At 37.2% G+C, this 12,343-nt stretch overlaps 2 protein-coding genes across 4 annotated transcripts; one reads left to right on the top strand and one right to left on the bottom strand.

Moving 5' to 3' along the window:
- Positions 1–97: 97 nt before the first annotated feature.
- LOC111803597 (nucleolar complex protein 2 homolog) lies at positions 98–5,095 on the top strand (the record flags this gene model as incomplete). Its single annotated transcript, XM_023688089.1, is given in 10 exon segments — positions 98–222; positions 896–967; positions 1,042–1,587; positions 1,773–2,075; positions 2,545–2,874; positions 2,978–3,184; positions 3,575–3,661; positions 4,062–4,156; positions 4,282–4,407; positions 4,514–5,095. Coding segments are annotated over 10 exon segments (2,174 nt in total), but the record flags the coding sequence as incomplete, so codon positions are not given.
- Positions 5,096–6,946: 1,851 nt separating this feature from the next.
- Positions 6,947–10,357, bottom strand: LOC111803583 (chloride channel protein CLC-b-like). 3 transcript variants are annotated; one of them, XM_023688068.1, is made up of 7 exons: positions 9,951–10,357; positions 9,642–9,842; positions 9,359–9,536; positions 8,751–9,283; positions 7,521–8,676; positions 7,296–7,395; positions 6,947–7,179 (listed from the first exon to the last, which is right to left on the bottom strand). In XM_023688068.1, the coding sequence occupies exons 1-7, from the start codon at positions 10,142–10,144 to the stop codon at positions 7,172–7,174; spliced, it is 2,370 nt and encodes a 789-aa protein (XP_023543836.1). In that variant the 5' UTR covers positions 10,145–10,357; the 3' UTR covers positions 6,947–7,171. The 3 variants fall into 3 exon arrangements, 2 of the variants coding, with proteins under 2 accessions (XP_023543836.1, XP_023543845.1); XM_023688077.1 differs by having other exon boundaries at positions 7,027–7,141; positions 7,258–7,395; XR_002816398.1 differs by having other exon boundaries at positions 7,064–7,101; positions 7,218–7,395; positions 9,951–10,356.
- Between the last annotated feature and the right edge of the window lie 1,986 nt (positions 10,358–12,343).

Here is a 12,343-nt window from a genome sequence, read left to right as displayed (position 1 = left end):
ATTTTTGTAATTTATTCTGCTGATACCATTTGTTTGCTATTTGTTCTTGTTCATCCGTGTTTTTGAGTAACGAAACTCTTTATTGCCTTGATATCAGCCAAGAAACGGGATCTCAAGCTGAACCATGGGGATGAAGAAGAAGAAACTGGGAGGAATGCACTTCCAAAAACACAGGGGCAAGCCAAAGAGCATATTGAGCAGCTGCAAAGACTCCAACAAAAGGTATTTTGGTTTTGTATATAAGTTATTCTCTCTATTTCCAGAGAAAATGATTACAATGACAAATTTTTTCTGGCAAGTGGTAACTATAATACTTCCGGGTTAAGGCAAAGATATGGGCTATGATCTTATTTTAGTTCTTGGTCGATTTGTATGCCAATGTTATAGTGTTAGAGTTTTCATGGGTTGGATTGAGAAACTTGTTGGACCCATCGTCATATACTTTTAATGGTATATTTTTCTAGTGTTGTTTGTTTGGTGTACTCACAGTCGTAGCTTCTTAAAGTGAAGTCATTTTGGTGGGTTGAGTTTCCCTTTGAACATTGCACTATTAGTTGGAATGTAAATTTATCCAACTCAAATAAGTATAGTTCAATGATGAACCTAATGTAATCCAACTATGGAATATATTGGCTGATCGGATTAGTTTGGGTTATTTAGATAATTTATTAAAACTATGGAATAGAACCAATGATTTGTGTCTTAATAGAATCAAACTAAAAATTGCCTATCTACACTGTTTTTTTGTGCAATTTCTGTTTATATAATTGAAGAAGGAGCTAATGAATGTTGCAAAGAAAAAAAAAAGAGAATAAGGAGACAATGAGCATGTTAAATCTACTTTTCTTCATCTATGCATTTTCTCCACATTTCGATTGAAGTTGTTTTCTTACAGGATCCTGAGTTTTTTGAGTTTTTGAAAGAGCACGACAAGGAGCTTCTTGAATTTGATGATGAGGATGTGGATGTAAGTTCACTTAAATTATTTGGGCTGCCACTGTCCAATGCTTGTTGTCTCAATTCCTTTGATTTTTGGTGCAGGAGGATGCTGATGATGGTGAGGAAGATGCAGAGTTAAATGAAAATGATAAGAACTACGAACCTGAGGTTTCTGAGGAGGAAGAAAAACCATACAAAAAAGTTATAACTACGGAACTGGTTGATTCTTGGTGTCACTCAATAGAAGAAAATGGAAAATTGGCTGCTCTTCGTTCTCTTATGAAAGCTTTTAGGACTGCATGTCATTATGGTGATGACAACGGAGATGATTCTTCAATAAAATTTAGCACGATGTCCAGTAATGTTTTCAATAAAATTATGTTATTTGTATTAAGTAAAATGGATGGAATTCTTAGAAAGTTTCTAAAGCTTCCCAGCTCTGGTGGAAAGAAAGAGACCATACAAGAGCTGATGACCACAAAACAGTGGAAATCATTCAACCATATTGTGAAGTCATATCTTGGGAATGCCCTTCATATTCTCAACCAAATGACCGACACTGAGATGATATCATTCACATTGCGACGCCTCAAATATTCTTCTGTGTTTTTGGTAGCATTTCCTAGCCTTCAGAGAAAGTTCATAAAGGTATTCCCAACTTAATTCTTTTATGTTTAATTTTCAAGGTCCTTGTGATGTATATTCTAATTGTGCTACTTAGCCCAGTGGAGTTGCTAAGAATCGGTGGAATCATTATCTATTTCGTTCACACAATATTGTTTCTTCATTATCAATTTTACAGAGAACATGATTTTATTATCTGAATTTTTCAGGTTGCCCTTCACTTTTGGGGTACTGGGGGTGGTGCTCTTCCTGTAACATCGTTCCTATTTTTGAGAGATTTGTGTATTCGACTTGGATCTGATTGTCTAGATGAATGCTACAAAGGGATGTATAAAGCTTATGTTTTGAACTGCCAATTTGTAAATGCAACTAAGTTACAGCACATTCAATTTCTTGGAAATTGTGTCATCGAACTTTTTCGTATCGATCTTTCGATTGCCTATCAACATGCTTTCATTTTCATCCGTCAATTAGCAATGATCCTTAGAGAGGCATTAAACACAAGAACTAAGGTATATCTCTTAACCATTCTTATTCTTTTGTTTGATATTTATGTCCTCCAGTGGAAGGCTGGAGATATTGTTCTTGTGGTCTCTACCTTTAGGATATTAATTGTTGGCAATGCTCTGTTTTCATTTAACGCAAAACTGACAAGATGATGGGGTGAAAAAATTGGACTTAACTTGGTTAGAGGGTTTTATCAGAATATCCTAGAATGGTTGGGTTATAATCAGTTCAGTTNAACTGACAAGATGATGGGGTGAAAAAATTGGACTTAACTTGGTCAGAGGGTTTTATCAGAATATCCTAGAATGGTTGGGTTATAATCAGTTCAGTCTTTGTCTTGAACCACTGGAATGTTTTCTTTTTTGTTCGTTTCTTTTTTCCCCATGTCCATGGCATATATTTTATCACTTCTCTACTTCTAGCTGATAGTATTTCTTGTCTAAATTCATTTCTTTAATTTGATGATTTTTACAGGAAGCCTTCCGAAAGGTTTATGAATGGAAGTACATAAACTGCCTTGAGCTTTGGACTGGTGCTGTGTGTGCTTATGGATCAGAAATTGATTTTAAGCCCCTTGCATATCCCCTGACTCAGATTATTTCTGGAGTTGCCCGTCTTGTTCCAACTGCTAGATATTTCCCTCTGAGGTTAAGGTGTATTAAGATGCTGAATCGAATAGCTGCTTCTATTGGGACTTTTATACCTGTTTCCATGCTTCTTTTGGACATGCTAGAAATGAAAGAATTAAACAGACCCCCAACAGGAGGTGTTGGCAAAGCAGTTGACTTGCGAACTGTATTGAAGGTATTTTTTCAACCCTCAAAATTTTTTTGTTTTGTATTGCAGATTTTATATTTTCTAAGTATTATTTGTTATCTTCCGTTTATATGATTATTCCACTTTCCAGGTAAGCAAGCCCACCCTAAAAACACGAGCTTTTCAGGAGGCATGTGTGTTTTCGGTTATTGAACAGCTTGCCGACCATTTATCTCAGTGGAGTTATTCTGCCTCTTTTTTTGAGTTATCCTTTATCCCTGTTGTGCGCCTGCGTAGTTTTGCCAAGTCAACCAAAGTTCAGAGGTTTCAAAAGGAAACAAGGCAGCTTATTCGTCAGGTATACTTCTTAGGTGTTAGGAAATTTCTAGTGCAGATGTTTTCTTTTTCTAAACTAAAACTACTTATAGTAGAAGATAATCAGGGGCAGGAGTCGTATACAATTGTTTGGGGACAGGAGTTGTATTTCATTGATTGTGTGAGATTTTACAAAGGAAGGAAAGCCTATACATCAGCCCAGAAAGATAACAAAAAAGGTTTTCCAATTGGCCAAAAGAACGTTGAGACTCTAATTGTTTGAGTGAGTGTAACATTTGCACCAAGATAGAGAAACAATAACAGAATTATCCATAGGCTTCCCAGTGTTGTTAATTTAACCAGAAGGTTAATTTAAGTATTTTGTAAACTGCAAAGTTATTGTACATTGACTTTTCACTTCTTTCTTACATAGGTTGAGGCCAATTCAGAGTTTACAAATGAAAGGCGTAAATCAATTTGCTTTTTACCAAATGATCCTGCCGTATCGTCCTTTCTTGAGGTTTGGACTTCTTTTGCCATTTGCATCTCTTTATGCTTCCAGAATGTTTATTTGTGCTCTAGGTTAACCATAGTTGATGTCAGTATTTCCTGAAAATGAACATGTTAATTTAGTAGTGATTGTATAAACCCTCGAGGATGGAATTGATGAATGCATGATGTGGATTGAAGTCTTTTTCTTGACACGATTATTAGTCTTCAGTCTAATTTTCTACTCCATCTTTCCATTGCTTTTAATTTTTTGGAAGCGTGTATGCCAGTTTCTTTCTGTAGTTCTTTTTAGCATTGGAATAGAACTATGCACTCTTATTGATATCTTTGTTTTATTAAAATTCTGTAATATATTCGAAAAACATAATCGATAAGTATTTGATTTTAGCACACCATTCCTTTTGTTTTAGGATGAAAAGAAGTCGGGGACCAGCCCACTGTCACAGTATGTCTCAACATTACGTCAAAGATCTCGGCAACTGACGGATTCTTTATCGGAATCTAGGTATATATTTCTCTGTATGGTTTAAACACCGTAGTGTAACCTATAGAATTCTGAAGATTTATTCTTACAGATTTAGTCATGTTATTATGTTAATCAATTTATTTATTCTAAACGAACGATTACAGTGTACTCGTGGGTGAACATGGATCTGTATTTGGGAAAAGTGGATCAGACAGTGAAGACGAGGATACCGGGGGAAGAGAAGGGACTTCTGTCTTTAGCTCCACCTGGTTGCCAGGAAGCGATTCCAAGTAAGTTACTACATGGTCAACATGGAACATTTTCATGCCTCTTCCACCATCATCTTGCTGGCTTTTCAACACAAAATGAACAATGATTGAACTTTATGATTGTTAGGACGAAGCATCCAGAAGAAAAGAAAAGTAAGAAAAAGAAAAGGAAGATGGAGCAACAAGATAAGGCAGCTCCTAGAGACGAAGACGTGGTGGAGGACTTGGTGCTCAGTTCCGATGAGGATGACGAACCTTTAAATAACAGTTCTGCTGAAAGTGAAGAAGATGAGGACGTGAAATCTGTTAGAAAGCAAGCTCAGAAGCTGAAAGCGCCATCACGGGGATCAAAGAAGAAGAAGAACCGTTCGCCTGCAAATAAGTCTAAGAAGAGGAAAACGTCTCGATAAAAATGGATACAATGAGAAGCTACAACATAGCCTTAGCATAAACTCAATGAAAGAAATAGGTAGTTCACCTTTGTTTTTGGTCTTCACAGGTTAGTTCAAGCCGAAGTTAAGCAGTGCAGCTGAATATTGGGAGGAAGAACATGATTCACGGCTCATTATTTATTTATTTATGCTTTTCTTTTTCCTTTTGGACAGGCATATTGTATATTTTAGAGTGAGTGATGACCAAGATTTATTTAATGTTGGGCAATGCCTAGAATTTTTGATCCATAAATGAATGGTTTTTTGAGGTTGAAATATGTACCAATGTTTTAGCCACTAATTGAAAATGCAATTTGGTTGCTTAAACAGAAAGACCCAATAATGGGTTGATGAGAGTGTTTGTAAGCTTCTAACCACTGATGAATCATGGTGACCATACACAAGACATAGCTTTGTTTCAACTCCAAGATTTCTCTTATCCCTTTAAGCCAACCACATTTCGCTTTGCGGCAAGTCCACACATTTCAACATCGATCAAAATATACATAATCATAGCATTTTTGGAAGTTTTGAAGACCAGAAAAGAAAGGGATCCTTCAAAATGGTGTGAATAAATGTGTATATAAAGAGGAGAAGGCATAGTGTGGTAGAGCTTCCGGACGAGAGTGCGTATGAGAACTGCGATATTGGGAGCGCCATCGAGTCGAAGAGCAGCGGGAAGGATGGCATCAAGTTGACGAAGCCGGGAACACGATACTTCGCGTGTGGCACCATGGGGCATTGCAGCCAAGGCATGAAGGTCAAGATCAAAATAGCCACTGGCACAGCTTCCTCTACTCCATCTCATCCTTCTTCTTCTTCATCTTCTTCGCATTATTCTCTTCTGGGTTGCTTCCTCATCATGGCTTTCTACGCCTTGAGTTTCATGTTATGATCAAATCCTTAACCACCTCTCCATTCTTTTAAACCAGTTTTTGGCTTTTGTTGTCGGGTTGATTGGTTCTGACCCTTGTCCTGTTTTCATTATTTCTATAATTTTTTTTTTATTATTGCTAATATATTATTTGGCATTTATTATATTTACGTGGATTATTAATATAAATGAGGCCAAGCTTTTCATTTCTTTTGAATTTTTGGTGAACACTTATATTATATTTTAGTGCATAGTTCGGTGTCAATTCTAATATCAACGGTAGCAACTTAAGGCCACCCCTCTAATACCATAACAGCCTGAGACCACCACTCTAATAAGGCCACCCCTCTAATACCATAACAGCCTGAGACCAACACTCTAATGCCAACTGTAACAATCTCAGGCCACCAGTAGCAGATGTTATCAAGCTCACTAGCGAATATTGTACGCTTTGACCCATTATGTATCACCGTCAACCATACGATTTTAAAACACTCTTCTATGAAAAGGTTTCTACACTCCTCTTTTCAACGGAGGCGAGATCTCAAATATTGATCTATAAAGATGATAATAGATACAAGAATATTGACCCTTTATCCTAATGTGCTACTTCATTCAAATTTTCATACTAAAGACTAAATTTGAAACTTACTAAAAGCTCATAAGACCATACTAGAAGGAAAATAAGGTAAATTNTTTTTTAAACCAGTTTTTGGATTTTGTTGTCGGGTTGATTGGTTCTAACCCTTGTCCTGTTTTCATTATTTCTATAATATTTTTTTTATTATTGCTAATATATTATTTGGCATTTATTATATTTACGTGGATTATTAATATAAATGAGGCCAAGTTTTTCATTTCTTTTGAATTTTTGGTCGTGAACACTTACTGCATAGTTCGGTGTCAATTCTAATATCAACCGTAGCAACTTAAGGCCACCCCTCTAATACCATAACAGCCTGAAACCACCACTCTAATACCAACTATAATAATCTCAGGCCACCAGTAGCAGATGTTATCAAGTTCACTAGCGAATATTGTACGCTTTGACCCATTATGTATCACTGTCAACCACACGATTTTAAAACACTCTTCTATGAAAAGGTTTTTACACTCTTAAAATGTTTCTTTCCTCTTTTCAACCTGAGGCGAGATCTCAAATATTGATCTATAAAGATGATAATTTGCTACTTCATTCAAATTTTCATACTAAAGATTAAATTTGAAACTTACTAAAAAGCTCATAAGACCATACTAGAAGGAAAATAAGGTAAATTTTATTAATTAACCACAACTATATATTTCAAATACAGAAAAAAAGAATCAAAATTGAACGGACTATCCAGTTGTTTATTGTAAAATTTAATAAATGGAACACAAAATTTGGTGAAGAAAAGAAGAAGAAACTAACGGTGGAATGCAGCAGAAGGAGGTGTAATTTGCTTGTCATCTGAGAAAATGGCAAGCAAATTCAGGGCACTTAGTTCCCTTTGTGGTTGCTTTTGATTCTGGTCAGATGAGGAANAGGGTGGAATGCAGCAGAAGGAGGTGTAATTTGGTTGTCATCTGAGAAAATGGCAAGCAAATTCAGGGCAGTCAGTTCCCTTTGTGGTTGCTTTTGATTCTGGTCAGATGAGGAAATGCAGTCAGGATGTTATATGGCCTTAAATCCTGCCTCGTCAATATCCCAATTACTGGAGGAACCTGCACAATCAAAACAACCCTTTAATCAACCCCAATTCATTCAACACAGAGCTCTGTTTCAGGCCTGCAATGGATCCGTGTACAAAGGAAGAAGAAGAAGAAGAAGAAGAAGAACCAGAGCTTACCCCAGCTGCTTCATATTTGGGCACAATCAGCAAATGCCGAAGCCCCACTTGCCGGAACAGAACCAGAGCTTTGGCCACCGACATGCTTTCAATCACTGTATACGGCGTTGTGTTCGTCAGAGGATGAAGATCAACGTACATTTCCATCTCCTCCTTCGTCACTGCAAGTTCCTCGATCTTCCCTTCCCTCTCCGCTAATTCAACCCATGTAAATTTCTCCCTCACTTCCCATTCCTCCGTCCTCCTCCTCTCTCTCAAGAACCATTTCTTCTTCAGCAACTGCAGCAAATGCTTTCTCAATACCACTCCGTGCAGCTCCGTCGCGCCCACCGCCATCCCCACCGGCGGCACCACCGCTTCCGCGTCCACTACAGGGAATCCATTGTGCGTCGTGTTCTTAAGAACCTCCACAATCCGAGACACCTTCTCCAATCCCCGCAGCGTTACCACCGCCGGTTTTGCGTCGGCGAGATCGCCGACCGTGATGTTCCTCATCCACGTCTCCGGATTTGCGTCCAGGAACGGAAGCCCCTTCAAGTGCAGAATAATCTCATAAATACTAGGGTTAAAACTGTCCCCGACGGTTTTCGATATCAGAAGGACAATCATCGTAATCGGAAGCAGGAGGAGATTATTCGTGAGCTCGAGGAATATAACACAGAGCGAAACCGTCATCCTCATCGAGCCGGACATTAACGAGGCAGCTCCGAGAACAGCCAAGAGTCCTTGATCGAGATTCGTGTAGGGTTTCATGAGAAGGCCGATGAGTCGGCCATAGCCAGAGCCCATCAAGATGATCGGAAGGAAGAGACCGGAGGGGACGGCAATGCCGAAGGTGATTAACCCCAAAACGCAGTAGAGAAGGAAGAAGATTACAAGGGAAAGGGGCTGGAACTCGGCCGGAGTGTTGACGGAGAAGATGTTTCGAACGGCGTCGTCGTTGGTGGTAAGGAGAAGGGTAGCGAGGTCGTTGTAATGGCCTTTTGGACAGTTGAATTGCTTGAAGTTGCCGGAGCGGCCATTGGTGGGGCAAACGGAATCTGGAAGAGAAGGGTTGCAGGGAGTGCATTGGACAAGGTAAGGGAGACTGTACTGGCAAATCGAAGTGAATAGCGAAACTCCTAAGCTTAGTAACAGCTTCTGCATTTTTCCCTTCCTGCAAATACCATTTGATTTCAATGAGATCCATTGATGAGGAAGAAGAAGAAAATTGAAAGCAAGATTGCTTACTGGTTTATGAGGTTGTAAACTCTCAGAACTTTGTGCAAAAGATGGTTGTAAAGACTCCCAAGGAACCCACCAAGAAGGCCAATGATAGCAACTGGTATGATGTCCATAATACGGTAACTCACAGAAACGCCACTGACATCAAACATTATAAGCCCTCCTTCACCAAACAGCCCACATTCACCAGCCTTGCATACTTCAATGAATGTTCTTAGCACCACCACAACAATGGCTGTGCTAAAGAAGGTCCTCCACAGCAAGGCACTCCTCCACCAAGTAGCCACCTCTTCTAGAGCAAATAGAACACCCCCAACTGGAGCTCGAAAAGCTGCACAAACCCCCGACGACGCCCCGCAAGTGATGAGATCTCGCCGATCCCGATCGTTGTTGAAATAGCGTAGCCATGTCCATTTCACTCGATAATTATCTGTCCCGCCTTGCCCAAGTAAGGAGGCAATGCAGCTGCCAATGTGTACAAGGGGCCCTTCTTTCCCAAGATCTAGCCCTGCTGCCACTGCCCCAATGCTCCCAATTATCTACAATGAGCTACAGATCAGTCTCATTTACAGAATCTGTTTTGAATCTTAAGGCTATCCTCGACATATACGCACCTTAACGATCAGCGTTGTGGCGCCAAACATATTAGGAGTATCTATGCCATTGAGATAGGCTTTGATTTCTGGTATGCCAGGCCCAGCTGCAGTGGGAGCAAACCATACACAGAGAACAGCAGCAACCAAAGTGAGAAGGAAATTGGCAGTGGTAAAGTAGGCGAACCCCATCAAGTATCTGAATCCAAATCAATACAAAACCAGAAATTTTGAGTTCATGAAAATCCTTATTTTGCAGACGAACAAAACCATGTCCGATTGGGGGGATGTACTAAATACTAACCTTTCTTCTTTTATGTATTCAACCACTTTCAAAAGCTTGTAACCAGCAATGTTTTCAATGGCGAGATTGATGAGAGTAGCAATGATTCCTGTAAGGAGCCCAACAAGACAAGCCAATGTCCATTTCGAGAATATGTACTGCAACACTTGAACTCTGGATCTGCTTCTCCAATCATGTTTAAACAGATCGTTCTCATTGATCCTGAATTCAAAACCAAATCCAATTCAGAAAATATGAGAATTCAATCCAAAAAGAAAACAAAAAACAGGGGATGTTCTGTTTGTGTTGTGTTGTGTTGTGTTATATTACTCGTAATCCAAGCTCTCGATCAGAGAAACTTTGGTTCCAACAATGGCGAGAGGACTGGAAGAGAGAGTTCTGCTTCTCTTGAGAAGAGGTTGGTTTAATGGATTGCTTTCTGGGTCTCTGTCTTCTTCTTGAGGCTCTGCTTCCATGGCGGTTGTGAGCGTCGATTCTGAAACAAAGCTCAAATTTTCCTCCATTGAAATGGACACACAGAGAGAGGAGAAGCTTTGGGGAGGGTGGTTTGTGGATTGGAACACAGCGCAGAGCTTCTCCTCTTTTCTTGGACTTTTAATGGACCAAATTTATCTCAATCATACATCTGTCTTGTCGCATTCTCGCCTGTGGCCATTGGAACGAACCCTTGCTTCTTTTTTTACTATTTTTTCTTCTTTATTTCATTTCATGTTTCTGCCTTCTTCTTAAGCTTTCTACAACCCAACTTGGCACCCGTTCGATCATTTTGATGATTACTCAATTACATTAATAAATTTATATAATTTAATTAATTAATTAATTAATAAATAAAGCTCGTCTCCCACACAAACATTGTGATTATCCGCTTACTTGTAAAGGGGCAACTTTTAATTATTATTCATAGAATAGAAAGTGCTTTCAATAAAAATATCAAAACCCATTTTGTAAATTTATTAAAAAAACATGGACACGGAAAATAAAATAAGATAAGATAAGATATTTAATAGGCAGTTTTATAATATGAAAATTTCAAGTATAGTTTTTTCGGTTGAAAATTATACTACATGTATTCAACGAGATCTATGCGTCTTAACATGCATAATCACATGTGCCATGTGCTGTCATGTGCTACACTATGAGTATAAGTAATAGTTTTGAAAATATACAATAGATTGATTATAGTCGTGACATTTTTAAAAAAAATTTAAATATTATAAATATAACAAAATTTATTTCATCCTATTATCTCTCATTTTTGCAAATATTATTTCTTATGAGGGCAAGCAGGACCCATGAGTTGGAAATGAGTATAAATTGCTAATGATTGGAACACGTGGTGTGATCTACACCGATGGATTAAGAAGAATGGACGGTGGATCATAAATGGATCTTCGGTGGTTACGTACAAGGTAGCCTATTTAAGTTTTACCATATGTGATTTCAATAATTTCGGCCAACAAAATTATAGCTTTATTTATATATTCTTATAGCTTCATTTGCGTGTCCACCTATCTATGTAGACCAACGTGGAGGTCATGGGTAGTTTTTTAAAGCTAAAATCAATTTATATCTTTAAATTTTTATTTAATAAAATTCCTTAATTAATAATTATATTAATTCTGAATTTCTCTTTTTAAAAAAGTGGGTAAATGTGTAATTATATTTAAATTAATTAATTATTAGTTTAGGAATATAATTGATTATGGAATGTCGAAATAAGTACTTTTTTATTATTTTTTTATTATTGTTGTTTTAAAGATATAATAATATTTAAATGAGAAATATGATTGTAAGCCCTCAAAATAGAAGAAAGGTACTTTTTTTTTTTTTTAGGAAAAAAACATTTCCACGTACAAAAAATATGTATTCTGTTTTAAAAATATAATAAAAGTAGGGAAAATAATGAAGATCGAAATTAATAAGAGGACACGTCAGATCCACGTAGGATGAGATGTCATTGAAAAATGTGCGGATGGGTTGTGTGAGAGTCCCCATGAAAGGTCAGAAATTTGGATAAATCACAATTATTATAAAGCAATATAATTTAATCGAGCCTTTTTTTTCTATTTTTAAATTCCAACAAATAACCACGGATTGCACGAGGAAGAAGAAAAGGACACAAACTGTGTGGTGACTGGTGAGACACGTAGCAACGTTGAAGATTGAAAACCGAAAGCAAAACGGTGCGTTCTCGTGACGCCCCTTCCTTCACCCACTCCAATTTCACTTTATTTTATTTTATTATTTATTTATTTATTATTTTCTTGGTCTCAAATGAATTAAAGAATAGTGATTTAATGATATTTCAATTTAACTACACGAAATTTCATTGCAATGAGTGAATGTGTTTGAATAAGTTATAATAATGTTCATCACATGATTTTATATAACATAAATTATTTTTAAAAAATATATGTGGACTATACTTTTAAGTCTATAATTTAGTGAATAAAACCTTATAATGTGTGGCTCCAAATACTTGTACATAATCTCAAATATGTGATGGAAATAATCAAATTTTTATTAGCGTATATTGTCGATAATTATCCAAACAAAATTTAATATTTATTATGCAGAGTTGAAATATTAAAATAAAATATTTAAAATTTTATAGATTGAGATGAAAAAACAGTCACGGTAATATATTAATAACATCAACCTAAGTAGTTCAACTACTCAATATATGTGTATTATTTAAGACA

This window comes from Cucurbita pepo, chromosome LG01 (genome assembly GCF_002806865.2).
Source record: "Cucurbita pepo subsp. pepo cultivar mu-cu-16 chromosome LG01, ASM280686v2, whole genome shotgun sequence".
NCBI classification, from domain to species: Eukaryota; Viridiplantae; Streptophyta; class Magnoliopsida; order Cucurbitales; family Cucurbitaceae; genus Cucurbita; species Cucurbita pepo.
Note: the sequence above shows the minus strand (reverse complement) of the source record. Positions and strands in the feature narration are given on the sequence as shown.